General features: G+C 37.9%; 2 protein-coding genes across 4 annotated transcripts in view; both read left to right on the top strand.

Moving 5' to 3' along the window:
- The first annotated feature begins 1575 nt into the window (after positions 1–1575).
- On the top strand, positions 1576–4491 carry LOC149023289 (large ribosomal subunit protein uL4). Its single transcript, XM_089143849.1, has 2 exons — positions 1576–2751; positions 4097–4491. The coding sequence occupies exons 1-2, from the start codon at positions 1648–1650 to the stop codon at positions 4208–4210; spliced, it is 1218 nt and encodes a 405-aa protein (XP_088999975.1). The 5' UTR covers positions 1576–1647; the 3' UTR covers positions 4211–4491.
- A 3282-nt stretch (positions 4492–7773) lies between these two features.
- Positions 7774–21347, top strand: part of LOC149023288 (DNA repair protein RAD51 homolog 2-like) — a 40322-nt gene continuing 26748 nt past the window's right edge. For 2 of the 3 annotated variants that reach the window (XM_089143845.1, XM_089143846.1), the window contains exons 1-6: positions 7774–7936; positions 8316–8429; positions 8516–8668; positions 10038–10141; positions 10228–10291; positions 10375–10430. In XM_089143845.1, the coding sequence (XP_088999971.1) occupies positions 7853–7936; positions 8316–8429; positions 8516–8668; positions 10038–10141; positions 10228–10291; positions 10375–10430 (575 nt within the window). In that variant the 5' untranslated portion in view covers positions 7774–7852. Of the gene's footprint in view, positions 7937–8315; positions 8430–8515; positions 8669–10037; positions 10142–10227; positions 10292–10374; positions 10431–21347 lie in introns of those variants that run through there. The other variant, XM_089143847.1, reaches the window with a different exon arrangement.

Here is a 21347-nt window from a genome sequence, read left to right as displayed (position 1 = left end):
ATTTGGTATTCAATATATTAAACATTTCACTCATACGTAATGGAATAATTGAGATGAAAAAACATGATGAACTGAATCTGAATCTGTAAGTTCTTTCATATATATTTCTTGCCAAATTTCATATTTTTGACCTCTGATTTGTCAAATTTGTACATTCAGGCACAACAAATGAATGCTTCTGGTTATGAGAAAGCCCCTGTACGCGTACATGAAGATAACATGGCAAAGCTAAACAAGTTGTTGCAAGAACTGGAGATAGTTGAAGAAGCAAGCCGAAATTTCGAACGTGGAATTGTGAGGGAGAATTGAAGATCTCAAGAGAATAATACAAGAGTTATCATAAAGTTTTACATTATTAGGGTCAATAGCAACATAAATCTCGTACATATGCAGGTGAATTTTTACTAGTACATATACATACATACATATATACGAAACCCTAAAGCACAAACTCAACTGGAACTTGAGATCTACAATCTGAAATTTTAAAATTTTATCAAAAGAAATGTTCTTCTTTCTCTCAATGTTAACTTCATGAATGATAAGCTGAATCGAACCTACCTACTTCAACAGTGTTAGTTACCTACAAGATTTAAAAATATAGACAACGCCCTATCGTTGTTTCTAAGGTACTTAGTTTTCTTCACTACAGGATCATGAATAATTCATGATTTTGCTTGCATTGTTCGCAGGAAAGATGACTTGTCAACATTCTGGATTTGCTTTGATGGATTAATTTGATTGTTTAATTACTATTATCCAGCCTGCAGATATGGATTGACATGAACTTTTCAGTGCCTCCATGAAGGTGCACTACTTTAAATCGTTGCATTTTTGCTACTTGATTTCGAAAGTATAAGTAGGCCAAACAAACGGCTTGTAGATTCTCAATATTAATGTTGGATTTGTTTATTTGGCAATGTACTCTGTTCTTCAATTGTTCTGTATTATTTACAAATATTTTGAAAAGAAGCCTGCCCATTTTGCGAAAAGCATGCGTTCATTCTGTTATTATTTCAACAGCAAAAAATGAGAATTAGGTCAATGCAAGGTTGGTAGAGTGGTAAGATTCATACTTCTCAGTGGAAAGGTCATGGTTCGATCCTTGTTGAGGATGTTATCAAGGTGCGCGTACGGATGAACCTCAGATAAAAAAAATGAGAATTAGGCACACGTACACTAAATTTTTTTTTTCTTTTTTTTCTGGTACTGGTGCTTTTTTTAATACTGAAAATTTAATGCCCTCAAGGGTCGAACCCATGACCTCTCCACTAAGAAGTATTCTCGTTCATTATGACAATAAACCTTAAAATTTGATTTCCTAACCAGGGTGATGTCACTAATATATTTCCCCCCTACGAGGGTTTTAGGTAACTTATGGGTGGGCTCCGAAAATTTTCCTAGTCAAAATTCGAAAATAAGATATAAAATAAGGGGTATATTAGCCATTACAGTATCTCAGGGACACATTGGTCATATTGATTTTTTTCTCTCTCTTCAATGCCAAATGATAAAATATAAACCTGAAAACCCTAGGAGGGTTTGTGCGTTCCATATATATATTTCATAATACACCTTAGATCACTCTTACCGTCTTCTGCCTTCTTCTTTCCATCCTCTGCATTCCTCAACCTCCGTTCACCACCAATGGCCGCCGCCGCTAGACCTCTCGTCAGCGTCCAGCCATTAGAAGGCGACATGGCCACCGACGGTGGCAACAACCTTCCTCTCCCTGATGTCATGAAAGCTTCAATCCGTCCTGACATCGTTAACTTCGTCCACGCCAATATCTCCAATAACAGCCGCCAACCTTACGCCGTCAGCAAGAAGGCCGGTCATCAAACCTCCGCCGAATCCTGGGGTACTGGACGTGCCGTTTCTCGTATTCCTCGTGTTCCCGGCGGTGGTACTCACCGTGCAGGTCAGGGTGCTTTCGGTAACATGTGTCGTGGTGGTCGCATGTTTGCTCCCACCAAGATCTGGCGCCGCTGGCACCGGAAAATCAATGTAAACCAGAAGCGTTTCGCAATCGCTTCTGCCCTAGCCGCTTCTGCTGTTCCTTCTATTGTTCTCGCCCGTGGTCACCGTATCGAAAATGTTCCCGAGATTCCTCTTGTCATTGGTGACTCTGCTGAGGCCGTGGAGAAGACATCGAATGCTATCAAGATCCTTGAGCAGGTGGGTGCTTTCCCTGATGCTCAGAAAGCTAAGGACAGCCATGCCATTCGTCCTGGAAAGGGTAAGATGAGGAACCGTAGGTACATTTCTCGGAAAGGTCCTCTGATTGTTTATGGGACTGAAGGTTCCAAGATTGTTAAGGCTTTCCGGAATATTCCTGGAGTTGAGGTTGCTAACGTTGAGAGGCTTAATCTGCTCAAGCTCGCTCCTGGTGGTCATCTTGGGCGATTCATTGTTTGGACGAAATCAGCTTTTGAGAAGTTGGATTCGATTTATGGAACTTTTGATAAGCCATCTGAGAAGAAGAAGGGTTACGTTCTGCCTCGATCTAAGATGGTGAATGCCGATCTTACTAGGATTATTAACTCTGATGAGATTCAGTCTGTGGTCAGACCTATCAAGACGGATGTTAAGAGGGCTCAGCTCAAGAAGAACCCATTGAAGAATTTGAACACTCTTCTGAAGCTCAACCCGTATGCTAAGACTGCCAGGAGGATGGCGCTTTTGGCTGAGGCTCAACGCGTCAAGGCAAAGAAGGAAAAGCTTGACAAGAAGAGGAAGCCTGTTTCAAAGGTATATATTCTTCTTTGTATTGTTTATGATTATATATTTATTATTTTCATGTTATGGTTTTTTTCCCATGTAGAGCCCATTTTTATTAGTTTGTGACTATACAGTGAATTATGTTATATACTGTGAATGTACATCTATTCGTGTTGTTTGCTTCTTCTATGCTTGTTTAATTGTGTCTGTTGATCATACAAAGCACACAAGTAAGCCCTTGACAGCATATTAGTAATGCCCTCAGAATTGGGTTGATTTTCAAATAAGTTATAGATACTGGTGATAGAATATGTGCATTTACAGTTTGTTAACCTCATGAAACAATGATGCATTGCCATTTGTATCATCTGTGGTACCATCGATTGTGTTCTTCTCGCTGGTGTGTTTTATCCATCTTGTATCAGAGCATCATTGGATTGCTAATTTGTCTTAATTTACTCTGTCACTGGTTCCCCTGCAAGGCTAATTTCTGTGTCACTGTTATCCATTGTAACCTATATTATTTTCTACTTGTTCTTTTGTTAATCAGGAAACTGTAATGCAGTATACATCGCATTTCATTACTAAAATATTATTTCAATGAAACTGTAGTTGTTCATTCTCACATTAATTGATTGATTTTGGCAAGATAAATTACCTTGTATGTGAAATGTCTTGAGGAGTGTAATACGGATTAGTCCTTAATCTGTGCAGTAATTTTATGTTATTTTGGAGGATGCTTATCATTGTTGTTTGTGATGTACTGTTGTATTTGTTTAGTATTTCCTTTCTTTGGCTCTTTTGGGGCGATCCCCTCACTGGCATGTGCTGGTCTTTTGCGGTACCATGATTTTCATTTCTCATTCACACATTCTGTATTGTTCCTTGCATAAAGTTAATATATTATTTGGGTCTTAGGATTACTGTCATTAGATTATTAGTTACTTCTCTGTTTGGAACAAAGAGGGGAAAAAAATTTCACAGCAACTTCTACCAGATTATTTATTGACCATTGCATTTGCCTCTCACATGTCTACTTGTATACATTTTCATAATCGATATTTCATTTCTTTTCATGAAAAACTCTCTCTATCTTCCCTTTTTGCTGTTGGATTGTCATGTACCAAGTATGACCATAAATGGAGCTTACTTGGAGAGCGAGGGTCCGTGTGGCTTACTCTTTGTAGCTTGGTTAAGGCATGAGCAGTATTTATTTATTTTTGGGTGGTCCAGAGGAATTGCATCATAGTTGCCAAGCTTTATAAGTTTATATTCACATATATAATATATAAAATTAGTATTTGTGGCTGTTCTGTTTGTTCAATCTGCATTTTGGTGAATTATATGTTTATTAAATATTCATTCCTTTTACTAGGAGGAGGCTACTGCCATTAAGGCTGCTGGCAAGGCATGGTACCAGACGATGATCTCAGACAGTGACTACACCGAGTTTGACAATTTCACAAAATGGCTAGGCGTATCACAGTAATGAGTGTTCTGTTGTTAGGTGGAAGCATTTGGAAGTCTCTGTTAGAACTGCGTTCTGTTTTAATTTTGGATTGCATCGTAAGTTTTCAATTTTTTTCTTATATTAGAACTTGCCCATTAGCGAGGATGGTTGAAGGCCAGAATAATTATATGATTCTTGGTATATTGGCTTTGCTCCTCCCGCTTTTTTGGTTGTCATTTTTGGTTGGAGAGGTCTTTATGTTATAGAAATGCACCTTAAAACAGTTTAGGAATCAGTAAGGCTTATCTTTTCATTCAAAATATCTCATTTACTGAAATTGGAAATCTGCACATCCCCCATTATACCATCATAATGTTTATTGCTAAAATTCCAGTATCTTTAATGTGTGATTGGTATCAGTATCTTTCATATTGGACTAGTTCATACTATTGCCTTATATTTATTAGAGGAATTGTTTGATGTTCCATGGCAAATTTGAAACAATAGAAGTCCATTCTCCTATTGTATTTGGTACTCCAAATTTCATGGCATATCTGATCCTTTCTCACCATCAGTAGACCAGATGCATGCTTCTTCTTGTCCTCAAATGGGTTGGACTCTATAGTCCTTCCGTGCCCTAAGCTTAGATATGATTTGTATTGGATATGGAGGTGGAGTGGGAATCAGTGAGTTGTGTGATGATTTTTTTCCCTGGATGGTAGTAGTTCTTGAACTGTTCTTGTCAATCATTCATCCATGTGCAGTTGCAAAATCCCTCTTGTTCGTTTCCTCTCGTTTTCCGTTGTCTTTCAGCCTTTGCTGGCACCTATCCTTCTATTGCCATTCCACAGAGATTACAAATACAAGTTGGATATTTGTTTCTTTTCTTTGGCAGAATGTACAAATTAGTTTTTATCACTCTATAGTTCTGCTAGTACGAAGCTATGATCGTTTTGGGTGATGGTAGAATTTGATCAACTTGAGTTTCATGTAACCTCATCGGTCAGTATCTTTCATGGTTTAATTTTGTAATTACCAAATCCTTAGTTTCATGTGAGAATCGTTCAATACTGGTAAAATGTCATTGATGTTTTAACAATTTTGTCAACTGGGGATTGTTTGAATGGAGGGGCTGGGTGCAGTTTGTTAAATACAGATCAAATCTAAGTCTGAATTCAAAGTTGCTTTGGGTTAAGTCAATCTTTTTCTTGTGAGTGATAAATTGTGAATCAAACTTTTGTACGAAATTGAAAATTAATTAAATGTCATAAATATATACTCTTTGTTTTTTTTGGTAATAAATTTCTTAAATCTTTACACTTGTTGTGGGAGGATCAATCTTCCTCGCACTGGTTTAGGTTCATTTTAGATCCGGTTTTCATGCAATCAAAAGAGAGGTGAGAGTGGGCCGTCTCTTAGGAAGGGAAGGGAAATCACCTCCAATAATTAAGTTTGTCTTTGAAGAAAAAATTGTGAATCATTCCTAGAGGAATAAATGCTCAAGGAGGATGTGGGAGAATAATGGAAAGAATGTTCTTGGTGGATTTATGAAGAGAGTAATGGCTGGAAAACCTCCCTCTTTACTTACGTAATCACTTGCTACTTATACCGCAAGCCCATACCCCTAGAGATCCCAAGATTTGTTTTTGGCCCTGTGATTGGGAATGTGGCCCTGTGATTGGGAATGTGGCTGTGATGAGCCGAAGTAGCCTTAGAAGGTGGCTGCGAAGCTCTCATATGACTTAGCCGTCGGAATGTCTTGTCAGCGAATGGCAGGCCCGTCTTGTCTTACCGTTGACGTGACCGAAGCCTATAAAGGGGGGTCAATTTAGCCACCGGCTCGGGACTCGAGAGAAGCCTTGAGTGTGTTAGACGTTTCTTTCATCTGCAGGGGAATAACGGAGATCCTGGGTGCATTTAATGCTGACCCTCCACGTGAGGACCTTTAATCTCTGTCAAGTCCCATGTTATCAAGAGGAAGTTTCATTTGTTCTTCATGCAGCTTCTCGGAAGAAGGGACCTCGTCGAGTATCCAAGCAGGGAAGTGCCCGATCTAGTCGCAATCTGCAAGGCTGATTCAGAAGCCCGTCCTTTGGTCCATGGATAGTTGACTAAAATGCCGATAACAACACTGTACCCAGTTTCAATGTGGACGAAATTTGTCCACAAACCAAGTGTTATACTTTCACATTGTTCGTGGTCTCGTGTCACAATAGAGGTTAAGAGGTTTGCTTCATCTCTATTCATTCGTGGGCAGCTTGTCAATAGACTTAGTACTGAACTTCAAGCTTGTTTGTCACTTAAAAATATAGTCTCCAACTTGAGGGGGTTTGTTAGAGATGAATTTTTAACTGAATCCAATCCTGAATTCAATAATATAAAATTGTAATTTGTCGAGTTCGAGTTCGATCAATCGTAATCTTATTGTAATCATTTGAGTGGTAGGTAGATTATGAATCAAACTCGTAAAAATTCAAAATCATGTTTTTTCCCTTTTTTTATTTTTTTATTTTTTATATCCAGATTGAGGGTGAGCAATATTCATCTAAAGAGACTATTACAAACTTTTAAATCATAGATATCTTAATCATATTATTAATTCTCTTTTCGAAGAGTGTTTGCTACTGTTATCCAATCGTGTGCAATAAAAATTGGAGACTTGTCTGCAATAAAAGTAGTGTGGCTAATTGTATGTTGAAATTAGTTCACTAAGGGAACATAATGCTATAGTCAGGTAATAGGGATCCATTTATATTATCAAAATGGAGAAAAAGTCTATAACATGATTTTATATTTATTTGTAAAAATGAAAGTTTCCTTGATTGCGGTTCACAAATCTGTTTTTAGAAGTATAAAATAGTCACTGGAGATTGAGAGGATGAACAATCAAATAATCCTATTTGTTAGAGTTGAAGAAGCAATGAATTAAAGAATTCTATCAAAGTATGGGATGTAGCAACTTTCTCAAGTTTAGAATGTTGATTTTCATGGATACTCCTCTCTAAAACTATTTCATTTCAATCCAATTACCTAACTTTTGTTTCGAAAAATAATTATTTTTGCATCAATAGTGTTTTTTGAAGTGCAGATTTTCATAAATTTTAATTTATGTTGTAAAATAGTTTGTCAAATGTCTTTTAACTAATTTTTTTCTGTTCCACAAAGCAAAATAACACTGTAAACTGTTTTTGGATGAGTTTATCATTTGGGTCAAAGCTTTTTTTTCATGTCTAGATCTTTCTACCCTTGTGGAGAGAAATTAAATTTACTCTACATGGATGGATAGTTGGATACTTTGACAATTGTATTTTTTTCTAAAGCATAACCCTTTTTTATTATTATTTTTTTTAAATTAACAAAAATGGATTATATGTTCATTAAGAAAAATGAGTGCTTGAGCATGCTAGTTATGATTTTTTTTTAAAAGTTTCTTGTAAAATAGGATTATTTAAAAAAAAATAAAAAAGACACTTGTCAATATAAATTAGTTTTCTTGTGCCAAGTGCACACTAAATTTGTACATACGTTTTTTTTTTTTTGGGTTTTCATAACTTATATTTATTTACTTGTATGCGTTAGCCGGGAAAGAATAAGCTTTGGAATTGGGCGGGAGGGAACAGAGCAACCAAACAACTGTTTACGTCTTTGAATAATCGGAAGTGTGTTCGCATGCTTTAGAGAATGGCGAACAAGCTCATCAGCCAGATGGGACTTCCAAACCCAATTGCTAACATTTTTGCTGCTCGTAACATCTCAACCGCTAAGGTAGTCTTACCCATCTAACTTGTTTCTTTCTGCATATTTCGATACTTATTGAAGTTCATTTAGTTCAATGTTCAACGAATTTACATTTACTTCATCTGGTGAAAATCCTAGCAGTTTATAGTGAATCAGGAGTGGAATTTGAGCTGTAGTGAAGTTTCCAGTGATCTTTATTTACACATACGTAGCTGGAACCAATTTGATCTGATTGTAAAGGTTTTTAGAATCTTGGATACAATTTAGCTGATTTCAAATGCCTAATTGCAAAAATTAATTTATTTGGAGGCAAAAATGGCTTGAATAGAGTTGGGGTTATTGTTTTTCTTGGTAGTAATTGATGATAGTTCTGATATGATGTCCTTGACGATTGGGTTACATTCAGGATGCGTTATCTCTCACTGAATTTGAGCTAATGGAGTTGTTGGATGTGGGTTTGGCTGAAGTAACAACTGCAGTGGCGCACATCAGTGAAATGACATGTCCACCGTATCAGACAGTAAACCCTATGCGACTTTCCTTTATTGTAGGATCAACGTTCAATCCATTTGACTCCTTTGATGATGTTGTTTGGGCTGTGTGCAGGCTCTTTCCCTGCTGGAGGAACGGGTCCGAAAGGAATGCTTGTCTGGACACTTCCCCACACGTCTGAAGGGGCTTGACAATGCCTTATGTGGAGGAATACCGTTTGGTACTTTGACTGAGTTAGTTGGCCCAGCAGGTATTGGAAAAACACAGGTATGAAACTTTCTTTTTTCCAGTTCATGATCGCATAGACTTTTATCTAAATTGAGTTGTGATATTCGTTAGTGTGTTTATTTAGAAGTTTTAACTTGGGAAGTCTACTCAGCCTCTTTTCTTAACGGTTTACAGATATTTGTTTCATTACTTTGTTAGTTTATCTTAGAAATGGTTCTATTCAGAGCTAAAGATGTGTTTAATACTTTGCCTAATTATGTGGATCAAAACCACTTTAGTTATATAAAGAACAAAATGCAATTATACTTTGCCTATTTTTTATGCCCTTTCATGTCTAGGCAAAGAGCCATGTGAACCATGTGACTTTAAGTTTCTTTTGCTCGAGACTATTAACTTAATGAGTACGCCCCCTGTTAAAAGTTGGCTATAAGAAAAATACCTTTGCCAGCCCTTTTTAAATAGAATGCCATGGTCAACTAGGCAATTTCTCAGAGACTGCCTTGCACCATGACAACCATGCAACGAACCCTTCCTATTGATTGAAGAGCTTCAAAATCAAAAGACATAGGGAAGAATTAATATGAGGTTGTCATGGGGAAATCAAGAAAGTCAATCAAATGATACTGAAGTGAAATTGGCTTAAAAAAATTAGTGGCATTTGGTTATAACACCTTTTCCTTTTTCAATTAAGGAGGTCATAGAAGTGGTTACTGGGTTAGTTTAATTTTTTGGTTACCACACAAACTACACACCAATCCCAAAAGATGAACCAAATATGAGGAATTTCATCAAGGTTTGTAAACTCTTCTCAAACAGTATCCATGACCAGGTTGAAGTTCTCGAATCTTGACAACTTTGTGAATGGTTGTTTTTTTTTTGGGGGGTGGGGTGTGGTCTTGGAAAAATGCTTCGGTGTCATAGTTGGCTTCAAAACTATAAGGAAACTTGTTTTAGGCTTTATAGACTTATTTTAAATTCAAAATGTTTTAAAAGAAATCTAATTTGGTGATTTGCTTTTTCGTCCTTGGTTAGTAGTAAACGTCGAACCTCGAAGATAAAATTGTCTACTCTACGCGTGTTTGAGTGCTATTGGACATAATTATGCAATAAATATTATAAGACACATAATTAGTTAAGAAATAGTTGAAGACTTTAAGATCTTTGATAAACCAAGTGTTCACAGTGCACATTTAGGCACCCAATCCAAGTACAATGAATGATACATCAGTTATAGACACCTTACTTCCCTAGTCTTCCACTTCTCATTTCCCAATTCAACAATACAATACTCAAAAAGTACAAATATGCATGCATACATACGCACATATGTATGCATGAGTATGAATTTCTGATTCTAATCTAATTTATTAGATTTTCTCAAGCATGTGTTTTTTCAATCGTATTGCAGTTCTGTCTGAAGCTCTCATTATTGGCTGCTCTTCCTGCAAGTTATGGGGGTTTAGATGGTCATGTGATATATATCGACATTGAATCTAAATTTAGTTCGAGAAGGTACTTGGAAGAATGTCTTTATGATATCCATTGCTTTATATGATTTGAGATGGAGAAACATTGTTGATATCAAATTTTCATGGCAGGTTGATTGAGATTGGAGTAAATAGTTACCCTGAGATATTCCATGTAGCTGGAATGGCACAGAAGGTTCACAGATTGTGTACTCATTTTTTCCATACTTGGTCTGAAAACAATTGTGTGTTTCAAATATTTTGTCATTAGTTTTGCAGATGGCTGGTAGGATCGTGGTTTTGCAGCCAGCTTCATTGGCTGAATTCACTGAGAGGTGGACATTACATACTTGGATTTGTGTAGTACATAACCCAGAAAGTAGAGAAATGCTTAGACCTTCCCTTGCTTGTTTAGGTTTTTTCTGATAGTGTTGCATGGATTTTTACTGCTTATTCAATCTAATATGTATGTTACTCCATTCTGCATTATGCATGATTAGTCTGATATGCATCAAAACAAGAAAATCTGGGAAACTTACTTTTTCCTGGAAAGATACTTTCAGGATTTGGAATTGTTTGTATTTGTGAAATGTGTGCAGAACTGTTTCTACTCTATATAACTTCAGTTCATTTTGGACTCATTGACAAGTAACATGTACATATCGAGTCATGAAGTAGTGATGCATGGCAAACAAATGCCAGTTTTCAGCTTCTATACAGAGTGTTTATCCCTTTATTTGTCAAAACATGATTTCACCTTCATATTTATAATCACTGCCCATTCTTGAATCAAGGAAAAGAATGTGTTATCAGAAGCAATTATAAACAATCTAGTCCTTGCACTGGAAATCGCTAAGTCAAGCTAGATTGAGGTTCAAATAGTCTCACCTAAGGTTTTTTTATGTGTTGCCTTTGTTCGGAACCACCATGTTCATGGAAAGTTAGATCATCGTGGGTTAAAGTGCATTTTCTTTGGTTATCTTCCTACACAGAAGGGGTATAAGTGTTATCATCCTAGTTCTCGTCGTTTTTTCGTCTCTATGGATGTTGTGTTCCAGGAACAAATTCCCTTTTTTTCCCCTACACCTCTTCAGGGGAGAGTTTTAGTGAAGAGGTTCCAATGTTGATTCCTTCTTTCGATATTTCTCCTGAGATTCCTACAAATGATCCTCCTTTGGAAGATGGAATGACCGGACAGGAACAGTTGGTGGATGATATACAGGGGGAGATTAGACCTCTGAAGACCTATCAAAAAAAAGCAACAAATGTCCCCTTCTGAACCAAGCCAGTCAAAAGCTTTGGTTCCTGGCCCTGAACAATCCCGTTCCTCTAGGTGAGTCTGTCTTTGACCCTTCTTCTAATCCTACTTTAGACTTACCAATTACATTAAGAAAGCAGCCTCGAACTTGCACCAAACATCCTATTTCCAATTATGTTTCATAACAGTCTCTATCTCTAGAATTTCAAAGTTTTATTTCCTCTTTGTCCTCTATTTCTATTCCTAACACTTGGCAGGAGGCATTATCTCACTCAAACTGGAAAGAAGCTATGGATGAGGAAATGCAAACTCTGGAAAAAAACAAAACGTGGGACTTAGTGACTTTGCCCATAGGAAAGCAAACTGTTGGGTGCAAATGGGTGTTTGTGATCAAGTACAAGATAGATGGGACTGTTGAAAGGTACAAGGCAAGATTTGTGGCCAAAGGTTTCACTCAGACTTATGGCATTGACTACCAGGAGACATTTGCCCCTGTTGCCAAGATGAACACAGTTCGTACTATTATTTCATGTGCAATTAATAAATGGTGAAGTTTACAACAATTAGACGTGAAAAATGCATTTTTGTATGGAGAACTCCAAGAAGAGGTATATATGGATATACCACCCGGGTATTCTACTACAGAGGCTTATAGGAAAGTGTGCAAGTTAAAAAGGGCTTTATATGGGCTGAAGCAATCTCCAAGAGTGTGGTTTGGAAGGTTCCATAAGGCAATGATATCTAATGGCGATAAGCAAAGCAATGCAGACCACACTTTGTTTATTAAAAGAGATGGTTGCCACACTACTATACTTTTAGTATATGTAGATGATATTGTGATCACAGGCAGTAGTGAGGATGATATTTCAGCATTAAAGACTTTTTTGGGAACTGAATTTGAGATCAAAGATATGGGAAAACTAAGATATTTCCTAGGTTTAGAGTTGGCATATTCTACTAGTGGTGTATCTCTATCCTAGAGGAAGTATACATTGGATCTTCTTGAGGAAACTGGAATGCTAGGATGTAAGCCTGCTGAGACTCCTATTAAGCCTAACCTACATTTGAAGGCAAAGGAAGAAGAACCAGATGACAAGATAAGGTATCAAAAATTAGTGGGAAAGTTGATCTATCTATCTCACACTAGACCTGACATCACATTTGCAGTTAGTCTTGTTAGCCAGTATGTGCATGATCCCTATTCCTTACATTTGGATGCAGTATATCGGATTTTGAGATACTTGAAGACTACTCCAGGAAAATGAATTTTAATTTCAGCTCACGGACATTTGAAGATTGAGGCATATACAGATGCAGATTGGGCAGGATGTCCAAATGATAGGAGGTCTACCTCTAGGTATTGTGTATATGTGGGAGGTAACCTTGTAAATTGGAGAAGCAAGAAATAGGCTGTAGTTGCACGGTCCAGTGCCTAGGCCGAGTTTAGGGCGATTGCTCAAGGCATTTGTGAGGCACTATGGCTTAAAGGGCCGCTTCAAGAGGTTGGGACAGATTTGGAAGTTCCTATACAGTTATACTCAGATAGTAAGTCAGCAATCAACATAGCTCAAAACCCAGTACAGCATGATAGGACTAAGCATGTGGAGATTGACAGACATTTCATCAAAGAGAAGCTTGAGGCTGGGCTGATCCATATCACCTTTGTTACTTCAAACGAGCAACAGGCTGATGTGCTCACAAAGAGCTTGAGCACGAAGATATTCAATTACATTATGAGCAAGTTAGGCATGATAAATATCTATGCTCAAACTTAAGGGGGAGTGTTGAAAACATGGACTGAGGTTTCCTAATTAGAATAGGATTATGTTTCCTCATAAGTCTAGATTTTTATTTCTATATTTCCTTTTCCTACTTAGTATAGGACTTAACTAGGTTGTAACTATAAATACCCTATTGGGGTCTTGTGAATAATATACTTTTAGAGGAGCAATTCCTCACATTACAACATTAAGATTTCCTGACAGTGGGAAGTTGTGAATCTCCGAATAAGGAACTAGCTCAACTGCATATGGAAAGGCTGGTTGTGGTTATGATATAGAGGGGAAGATTTGCTCAACAAATGAAGGAGCACCCTGATTGTCAGCATAAGGTCCATACTGACAATAAGGTTCCTGTAGCTAACTTCGATAGGTAACAGTGGGAGGGACACCATAAGCTCCATAACCATAAGGCTCCACTAGTGGCTGACCCTGAGTCTGATAGCCAGGAGGGTCACCATATGGTCCATAACCATAAGCTCCATAAGTCGACCCAATAGAACCAATAATCTCCACAGCAGTATCTTATGAGGACTCTGCAGGCCTATGCCATCCGGATTCTCTAGAGGTGGAGGAGTCTCTAGAATCATCAATGCTCATCGATCTCATAGATCCCACCAAGCTCTCGGCATCAGCTGGACGGTAGGACCCATTTAATGGCATGTCCTCTGTGGTATAGTTGTGTTGTCTCCCCTTCCCCTTCCTCAAATATGTAGAGGAAACATTTTGGCCTCGAGATACAGCTTTAGTATGGTCTAAATCCTGTGTCACGTGGGTGAACTGACTCTCGCCTGTGAATCTCAGTGGTTGTCCTCCCCCCTTGACTCTCATGTACTGCTAGTATTGGTGGTGGTGGTGGTCTGTCCCTAGGATCAGCTGAATCTTGATCACGAGGTCCAACACCCTCCTCATCCCCTCCATCATCATCATCATCATCATCACCATCGTCGTCATCGTCGTCATCGCTGAAGGCCTGAGTCACATCATCCTCAGTGTCGGACCAGACAATCAAATCCTCACTCTAGGTGGATGCATTAGGGTGTGGTACGAAGGGACGGGCGGGCACTGCATGTGCACTCTCCTCCTGGGCCATGAAGTCCTCCACATCAGCCCCCATCTCCTCTGCAATTTGTCTACTGGGACGACCTCCCTCCTCATCTAGCAATGGCTCTCCACTGTCCCTGATCTAGTCAAGTACTGGGTTATCATCATCATCGTCCATCCATCTCAAATATGTCGGCCAACTCGATATTAGTTTCTCTATCCATCCCCTGTCTAATATGATCCTCCCTTAGTCTCATATATAGTGTATGTAGACAAGGTCCTCTAGACGCTTCATACCCAATCAGTTGTGCCTCTTTGAGTGAATGAAGTTGAAGGTGCTCCAATTTCGCTCACAACCAGTTGGCGAACATGTCTAGGAGAGCACTTTGCTTGCAATCGCACTCAAGTGGGGTGAGTCATGTCCAAATTGCAATTACCACTCAGCTGTAACAAGCATAGACTCCAAGTCATTTCAAAATTTCAATACTTAAATAACTAAATTAAAAATAAATTATAATAATTAAATATATAATGAAATAAATGAATGAACTTACCCCCATGGGTGAATTCCCGTCCTGATATGGCCACGGAATGACTGAAGCTCTCAATGGCATCCCTAAATGTCTTTATCAAATATATAAAAAGAAAAAACAATAACTAGTTACTAGGTTAATGACTTAGTATAAAACTATGAATTGTGAATATCAAATGATTCAAATCATTATCTCACCTCCATAAGGCTAATTGCTTGTTTAGATGGATCCGGATCCAACTTCTCCACTACAGTTTGGACGACATCCATCAAATCTTGCCTCATCTTATGTAAAAGTTTTATTAAGAGCACGAGATTACAGTGTGAAAGCAGGAACTTCTAGGCGTGTTACTACAGTCACTGTCCTTAAGACGTAACTCGCCCTCACTAAAAAGTGCTATAAGGTACCGGCGAACCGTCCCCCAGGATACAAAGAAGCCCAACTCAAGTTGTTTTTCCCAAGTTTTGCAAAGCACAAACAAAACTCAAGAATAGAGAAAACTTCGGAATTTTCTTATCATTTGCTGTTGAGAAGCTAAAGGGTATTTATAGGCATTGAGGTGCCTTTACTGAACAGTTCATGACTTTGTTCGTATGGGTGCACCTCTCTGTAGGGATACAAATGCCTGCGTTCAGATCTGAGCTGTCAGATCGTTCGGCCGCACAATCCAACGGTCCAAATTGAACCATCGAATAGATATTTATGGATCTACTCCCATCGCCCTAGATTTGCCGTCGATCAAAATACACAGTTCATATCTGATCTAGCTCGAAGTGATGCAAGCGTGCAAAGTGCTAAGTGCGTGCGCCAAAAGCACCTAAACAGCCCACTGCCCACACCACGCGTGAGCGAGCACGCTCGGACGGTACATTGTCCTCGCTCGTACACTGCACACGCATTGGCGTGTCTTATTATTATAAATCAAAGTTAATAGGAAGTACCTATTAATTAACTTGGATTCTGACATCTTGGTTTCCAATGTGGGACTATATAAAAAGCACTTTCCTATAATAAATAAAGGAAAGTTTTTCGCACTTATAAATCCAATAAAATGAAACATTTATTATATTAAAAATAATACAACATTCCCTCACTATTTTCAATATAATGAAAATAAGTACACAACAACAACTGGGAACTGAATGCTTAAATGGTAGGTGTACTTAGACTTGAACCTCCACTTAGTGGAATCCATCAAGGCTAATCATAAATTATAATTCTATGATGACAAGTCTTTGAACTTATAATTCTATGATGACAAGCTGGACGTATCTCACACACTTGAATTCTTCTCCGAATACTCTCCAATAAGCGGACACTGATCAAGCCATATGTCTCTATCCCAGTATCACGAGTGCCTTAGAGTCTAAGCCCAAACTCAAAAGAAGCAGTCTCACTTAATGCACTCACTTAGGTAGATCTATCATAGGTGTCTTGTAATAAACACCTCAACAAGAACTGTTATAGATATATTAAGAACATACAACTCATCCTCCATCTACATTACAAGAACCAAGCACTCTTCTATGGGATGGTAGATAATTAGTGCTTGCAGACCACACCATACAAAGTACTTTACTCATTGAACTCAAATTTGATATCTCAACTATTGAGACGAGTTTCCTCTGTTGGTGATCTTAGGAAATGGGCTTAAGTCACTCTTGCAATATTTTTGACCAAATCTCTTGTAAGACCTATTGTCAATGGATCTGCCAAATGTTGACTTGATCTTACAAGTCGATGGTAATCACTCCATCAACTATCAATTGCCTCACAAAACTGTGTCTAAGTTCAATATGTCTTGACTTTCCATTGTAAATCTGGCTATATGCTCTAGCCAAGGTTGCTTCACTATCACAATGAAGCGATATTGGTGGCATGGGTTTTGGCCATATCAGAATTTCTATCAATAAATTCTTAAGCCATTCTACTTCTTTACTACCAGAAGCTAACGCCACGAACTCTGCTGCCATAGTAGAATCAACAATACAGGTCTGCTTCTTTGAACCCCAAGATATTGCACCCCACCAAGAGTGAATATCCAACCACTTGTGGATGAGTGGTCTTCGCTGCTCGTTATCCAACTACCATATGTGAGCCCTTCAAGAACAGTAGGATACCCACTGTATTTTAAGCCATAACTAGTTGTTTCCTTCAGGTATCTAAAAATCCTAAAGACAGCCTTTCAGTGTAGGTTACTGGTGTACCTACTAAGTTTTCCTACAGCATATGCTATGTTTGGTCTTGTATTGGTCATTGCACACATTAGACAACCAATAGCACTAGCATAGTCTGTTTGAGACACAACTCTTCCATCATTTGGTACTAACTTAACACTAGAGTCAAAAGGTGTACTAACAAGTGAACAATCTAAATGGTTGAATTTCTTTAACACTTTCTCAATGTAATGAGATTGTGTCAGCATTAGTTCATCACCATGTTTGATTATTCTAATGCCCAAAATGACATTAGCTTCACCTATATCTTTCATATCGAAACTAACAAACAAATACTTTTTAGTAATTTCTACTTGTTTTAAATCAGTACCAAATATAAGCATTTCATCAACATATAAACAAATTATCACTCCTTTTCCTCTAGAAAACTTGTTATACACACATTTGTCGGACTTATGTATTCTAAACCATTTGACAAAATACTTTGTCAAACTTCTCATGCCACTTTTTTTGTGCTTGTTTGAGTCCATATAGTGACTTCATTAACTTTCAGGCCTTGTGCTCGTGTCCCTTCACAACAAATCCTTCAAGTTGTTGCATATAAATTTTTTCATCTAATTCACCATTTAGAAATGTTGTTTTGACATCCATTTGGTGAATGACAAATTTATATATAGATGTCAATGCAACTAAGACTCGAACAGTAGCAATCCTAGCCACTGGAGCATAAGTATCAAAGTAATCTATGCCCTCCTTTTGTGTGAAACCTTTTGCCACTAACTTTACCTTAAATTTATCAATGGTTCCATCAACCTTTAATTTTCTTTTGAAAATCCACTTACGCCCTATTGTTTTAGAGCCAGGGGGTAAATCAACTAATTTCCAAGTATTATTTCCCATGATGGAGTCCATTTCATCATTTATGGCCTGTTTCCAGAAAGCAGCATCCTGAGACGTCATAGCTTCCTCATATGTTTTAGGAGTTGTCTCTACATTTAAAGCTAATAAGGTTTGATTACTCTAAATTTCTCTAGTACCTTCAACTAAATACATAAAGAAATCTTGCCCAAAAGACTTTTCAGTTCTTTTCCTTTTGCTCCTTGGTTCTGCACTAGGCGTTTGAGACTCTTCATTCATATCTCTCATGGTTAAAGAACTTGTGGTCCTAGGAATGGAAGAGAATCTGGTTTCATAAAAAATGGCATCTCTTGACTCAATAATAGCGTTCAACTCTATTGAGTCATTAGGTTCAATAACCATGAACCGATATGCTTTGCTATCCTAAGAAAATGCACTCAACGCCTCTTTCACCTAGTTTCTTCCTTTTTGGTTCTGCACTTTCATAATAGCTCTACAGCCCCAAATCCTAAGGTATACCAAATTTAGTTTTCATTTCCTCCAAAATCCATATGGGGTCTTTGGGCTCTTTTTGAAAGGAACTCTGTTTAGTATATAACAGGCTATTAATAATGCTTCACCCCAGAAACCACTACTTAAACCAGAATATGACATCATAGCATTCACCATTTCCATTGAAGTCCTATTTTTTCTTCCTGCCACGCCATTTTGCTGAGGGGAACAAGGTGTTGTAACCTCATGTACTATGCCCATAGTTTCAAAGTATTCAAGATCATAGTATTCCCCACCCCTGTCACTCCTAAGACATTTGATGGTTGTCCTACAAAAATTCTCAGACTCACTTTTAAAAATTTAAAATATTTCAAAACTTCATCTTTAGCATTCAAGAGATATACATAACAGAATCTGGAACAATCATCAATAAATGTTACAAAGTATTTCTTTCCTCCTCGAGTAGGGGTACTATGGAGGTCACAAACATCACTATGTACCAAATCTAGAATATTAGAATCTCTGTTCACATTAGGAAAAGGCTTCCTAGTAATCTTAGTCAGCATGCATGTTTTGCAATTATCTACATCATGGTTAACTTTAGGAATCAAGTCTAGTTTAACATATCATTCATTTTAAGAAAATTCATGTCCTAATCGACCATGCCATAAAGAAAACAAACCAAGCATGTAAGCAGAATTATTCACTTTATTCATTGAAACAAGAATAATATTTAACTTAAACATGCTCTCATACAAATATCCTTTCCCCCACAAAGAAGCCACCTTTAGTCAGAATAAATTTATCTGACTCAAACACAAGTTTGAACCCAAATTTACTAACAAACTTGCAGACACAAGGTTCCCGAAGTGAGGGTAAACATCTGTCAGAGTGAGGGTTTTTCCAGAAGTGAACTCAAGTTGCACTTTCCCTTTTCCTTTCACTATAGCAGTGGAAGCGTTTCCTATATAGAGAATACTCCCATCTTTTGATTTATACTCAGAAAAGAGACTTTTGTCATTACAAGCATGTCTGGTTGCACCAAAGTCAACCCACCAGGAAGTGTCAACACCAAGGACATTAGCTTTAGAAATCATAGCCACTAGGTTCTCCTTATGGTTGTTCTTTTCATCTAATTTCTTTTTCAGAAGCCGACATTCGTTCTTGATATGAACCATCTTGCCACAGTGATAATAGAGACCCTTTTTCTTCTGATTATACTTCTGTTTCTTGTTGGGATTAGAACTCGAGTTCCCCTTCCTCTTCATTTTACCTTTTTTATAATCTTTCTTCTCTTTAGGGTCTTTGCCTTCCTCCACTACAAGAAGGATTTTGTACTCTTCTTCAATTTGCATATCACTCTCTAATTCTGCAAGAGTGACATCTTCCTTCTTGTGTTTCAGACTTTTCCTGTAGTGTTTCCAGGAGGGAGGCAGCTTGTCTAAAATGGCTGAGACAACAATGCTTTCATCCATTTTCATACCATGTTGGGAGAATTGGTTGAGGATTTGTTTGATTTCAAAAAGCTGCTCCATCACTTTTCTACTATCTACCAGTGTATCGGAAAAACTTACTTGCAAGGAACTTCTTGCTCGTCGCATCTTCCACTAGGTAGGTGTTCTGCAGAGCATCCCATATCTCTTTTGCAGACTGCTTCTCATGGTGCATGTCAAATAGAGTGTCAGACAAAGAATTGTAAATATGACATTTGTAGCAATAGTCATCAGTCTCCCACTTTTGCCTATTTCGTGTCTCTGCAACTGTTTCGTTCTCCTTTTCTTCTGGCTTGGGTGTCGTCAATACATACACCACGCTTAGTTGACTCAATAGGAAATGCATCTTCTTCTATCAGCGCTTGAAGTTAGTTCCATCAAAACGATCCAATTTGATGATGTCCATGGCAAGTTGCTTCAGTGATTGTGCCGTCTCGAAAAGTAATTACGTCTTAAGATTGTAAAAGTTTTATCAAGAGCACGAGATCACAATGTGAAAGTAGGAACTTCTAGGCGCGTTACTACAGTTGCTGTCCTTAAGACGTAATTCGCCCTCACTAAAAAGTGCTATGAGGTACCGGCGAACCATCTCCCAGGATACAAAAAAGCCCAACTCAAAGTTGTTTTTCCTAAGTTTTGCAAAGCACAAACAAAACTCAAGAACAAGAGAAAACTTCGAATTTTCTTATCACTTGTTGTTGAGAAGCTAGAGGGTATTTATAGGCATTGAGGTGCCTCTACTAAACAATTCATGACTCTGTTTGTATGGGGGCACCTCTCTGTAGGGATACAAATGCCTACATTCAAATCTGAGCCGTCAGATCGTTCAGCCGCACGATCTAACGGTCCAAATTGAACCATCGAATAGATATTTATGGATCTACTCCCATCGCCCTAGATTTTCCGTCGATCAAAATACACAGTTTAGATCTGATCTCGCTCGAAGCGATGCAAGCTTGCAAAGTGCTAATTGCGTGCTCCAAAAGTGCCTAAACAACCCATTGCCCATGCCGCGCGTGCGCGAGCTCGCTCGGACGGTACATTGTACTCGCTCATACACTACACACACATTGGCGTGTCTTATTATTATAAATCAAAGTTAATACTTAATAGGCAGTACCTATTAATTAACTTAGATTCCGACATCTCAGTTTCCAATGTGGGACTATATAAAAAGCACTTTCCTAAAATAAATAAAGGAAAGTTTTCCACACTTATAAATCCAATAAAATGTAACATTTATTATTTTATTATATTAAAAATAATACAACATCCTAAGATTGTCCTTTGTAATGGTACTTGGGATTTAAATAGTATAATGTGTAAGAAAAAATATGTCATAAAAGGAATAGTTAATGCTTAATAGTGTGATAGCATAATGAAAATTAAATTGAATACTAGACTTAACAACTCTCCAGCCTTATGCAGTGGATTTGCAACATAGACTGCCATCTAACTTGGATGATTTTGAGGACTTTCTTGTTGCCGTGTGGGTGGACCTGAGCAACTTGATGCTTCATCCTCTCTACTGCAGCAAATATGTGTGGTAGAGTAGGTTTTCTCTGTTGATCTACCATCGTCAACACATGCACCACAAGCTCAAGCATCTTCACCACTAT

This window comes from Hakea prostrata, chromosome 2 (genome assembly GCF_041222555.1).
Source record: "Hakea prostrata isolate BN-2017 chromosome 2, UWA_Hpros_2, whole genome shotgun sequence".
In the NCBI taxonomy this organism is placed as follows: Eukaryota; Viridiplantae; Streptophyta; class Magnoliopsida; order Proteales; family Proteaceae; genus Hakea; species Hakea prostrata.
The sequence above is the reverse complement of the archived record's forward strand: the minus strand, read 5'-3'. Positions and strand labels throughout refer to the sequence as shown.

What these genes read in the sequence shown, in the direction of transcription:
- LOC149023289 (XM_089143849.1), top strand. Translation starts at nt 1,648, where the DNA reads ATGGCCGCCGCCGCTAGACCTCTCGTCAGCGTCCAGCCATTAGAAGGC. An exon ending in AGAGGAAGCCTGTTTCAAAG is followed by an intron (nt 2,752 to 4,096) that starts GTATATATTCTT and finishes TCCTTTTACTAG; the next exon opens with GAGGAGGCTACTGCCATTAA.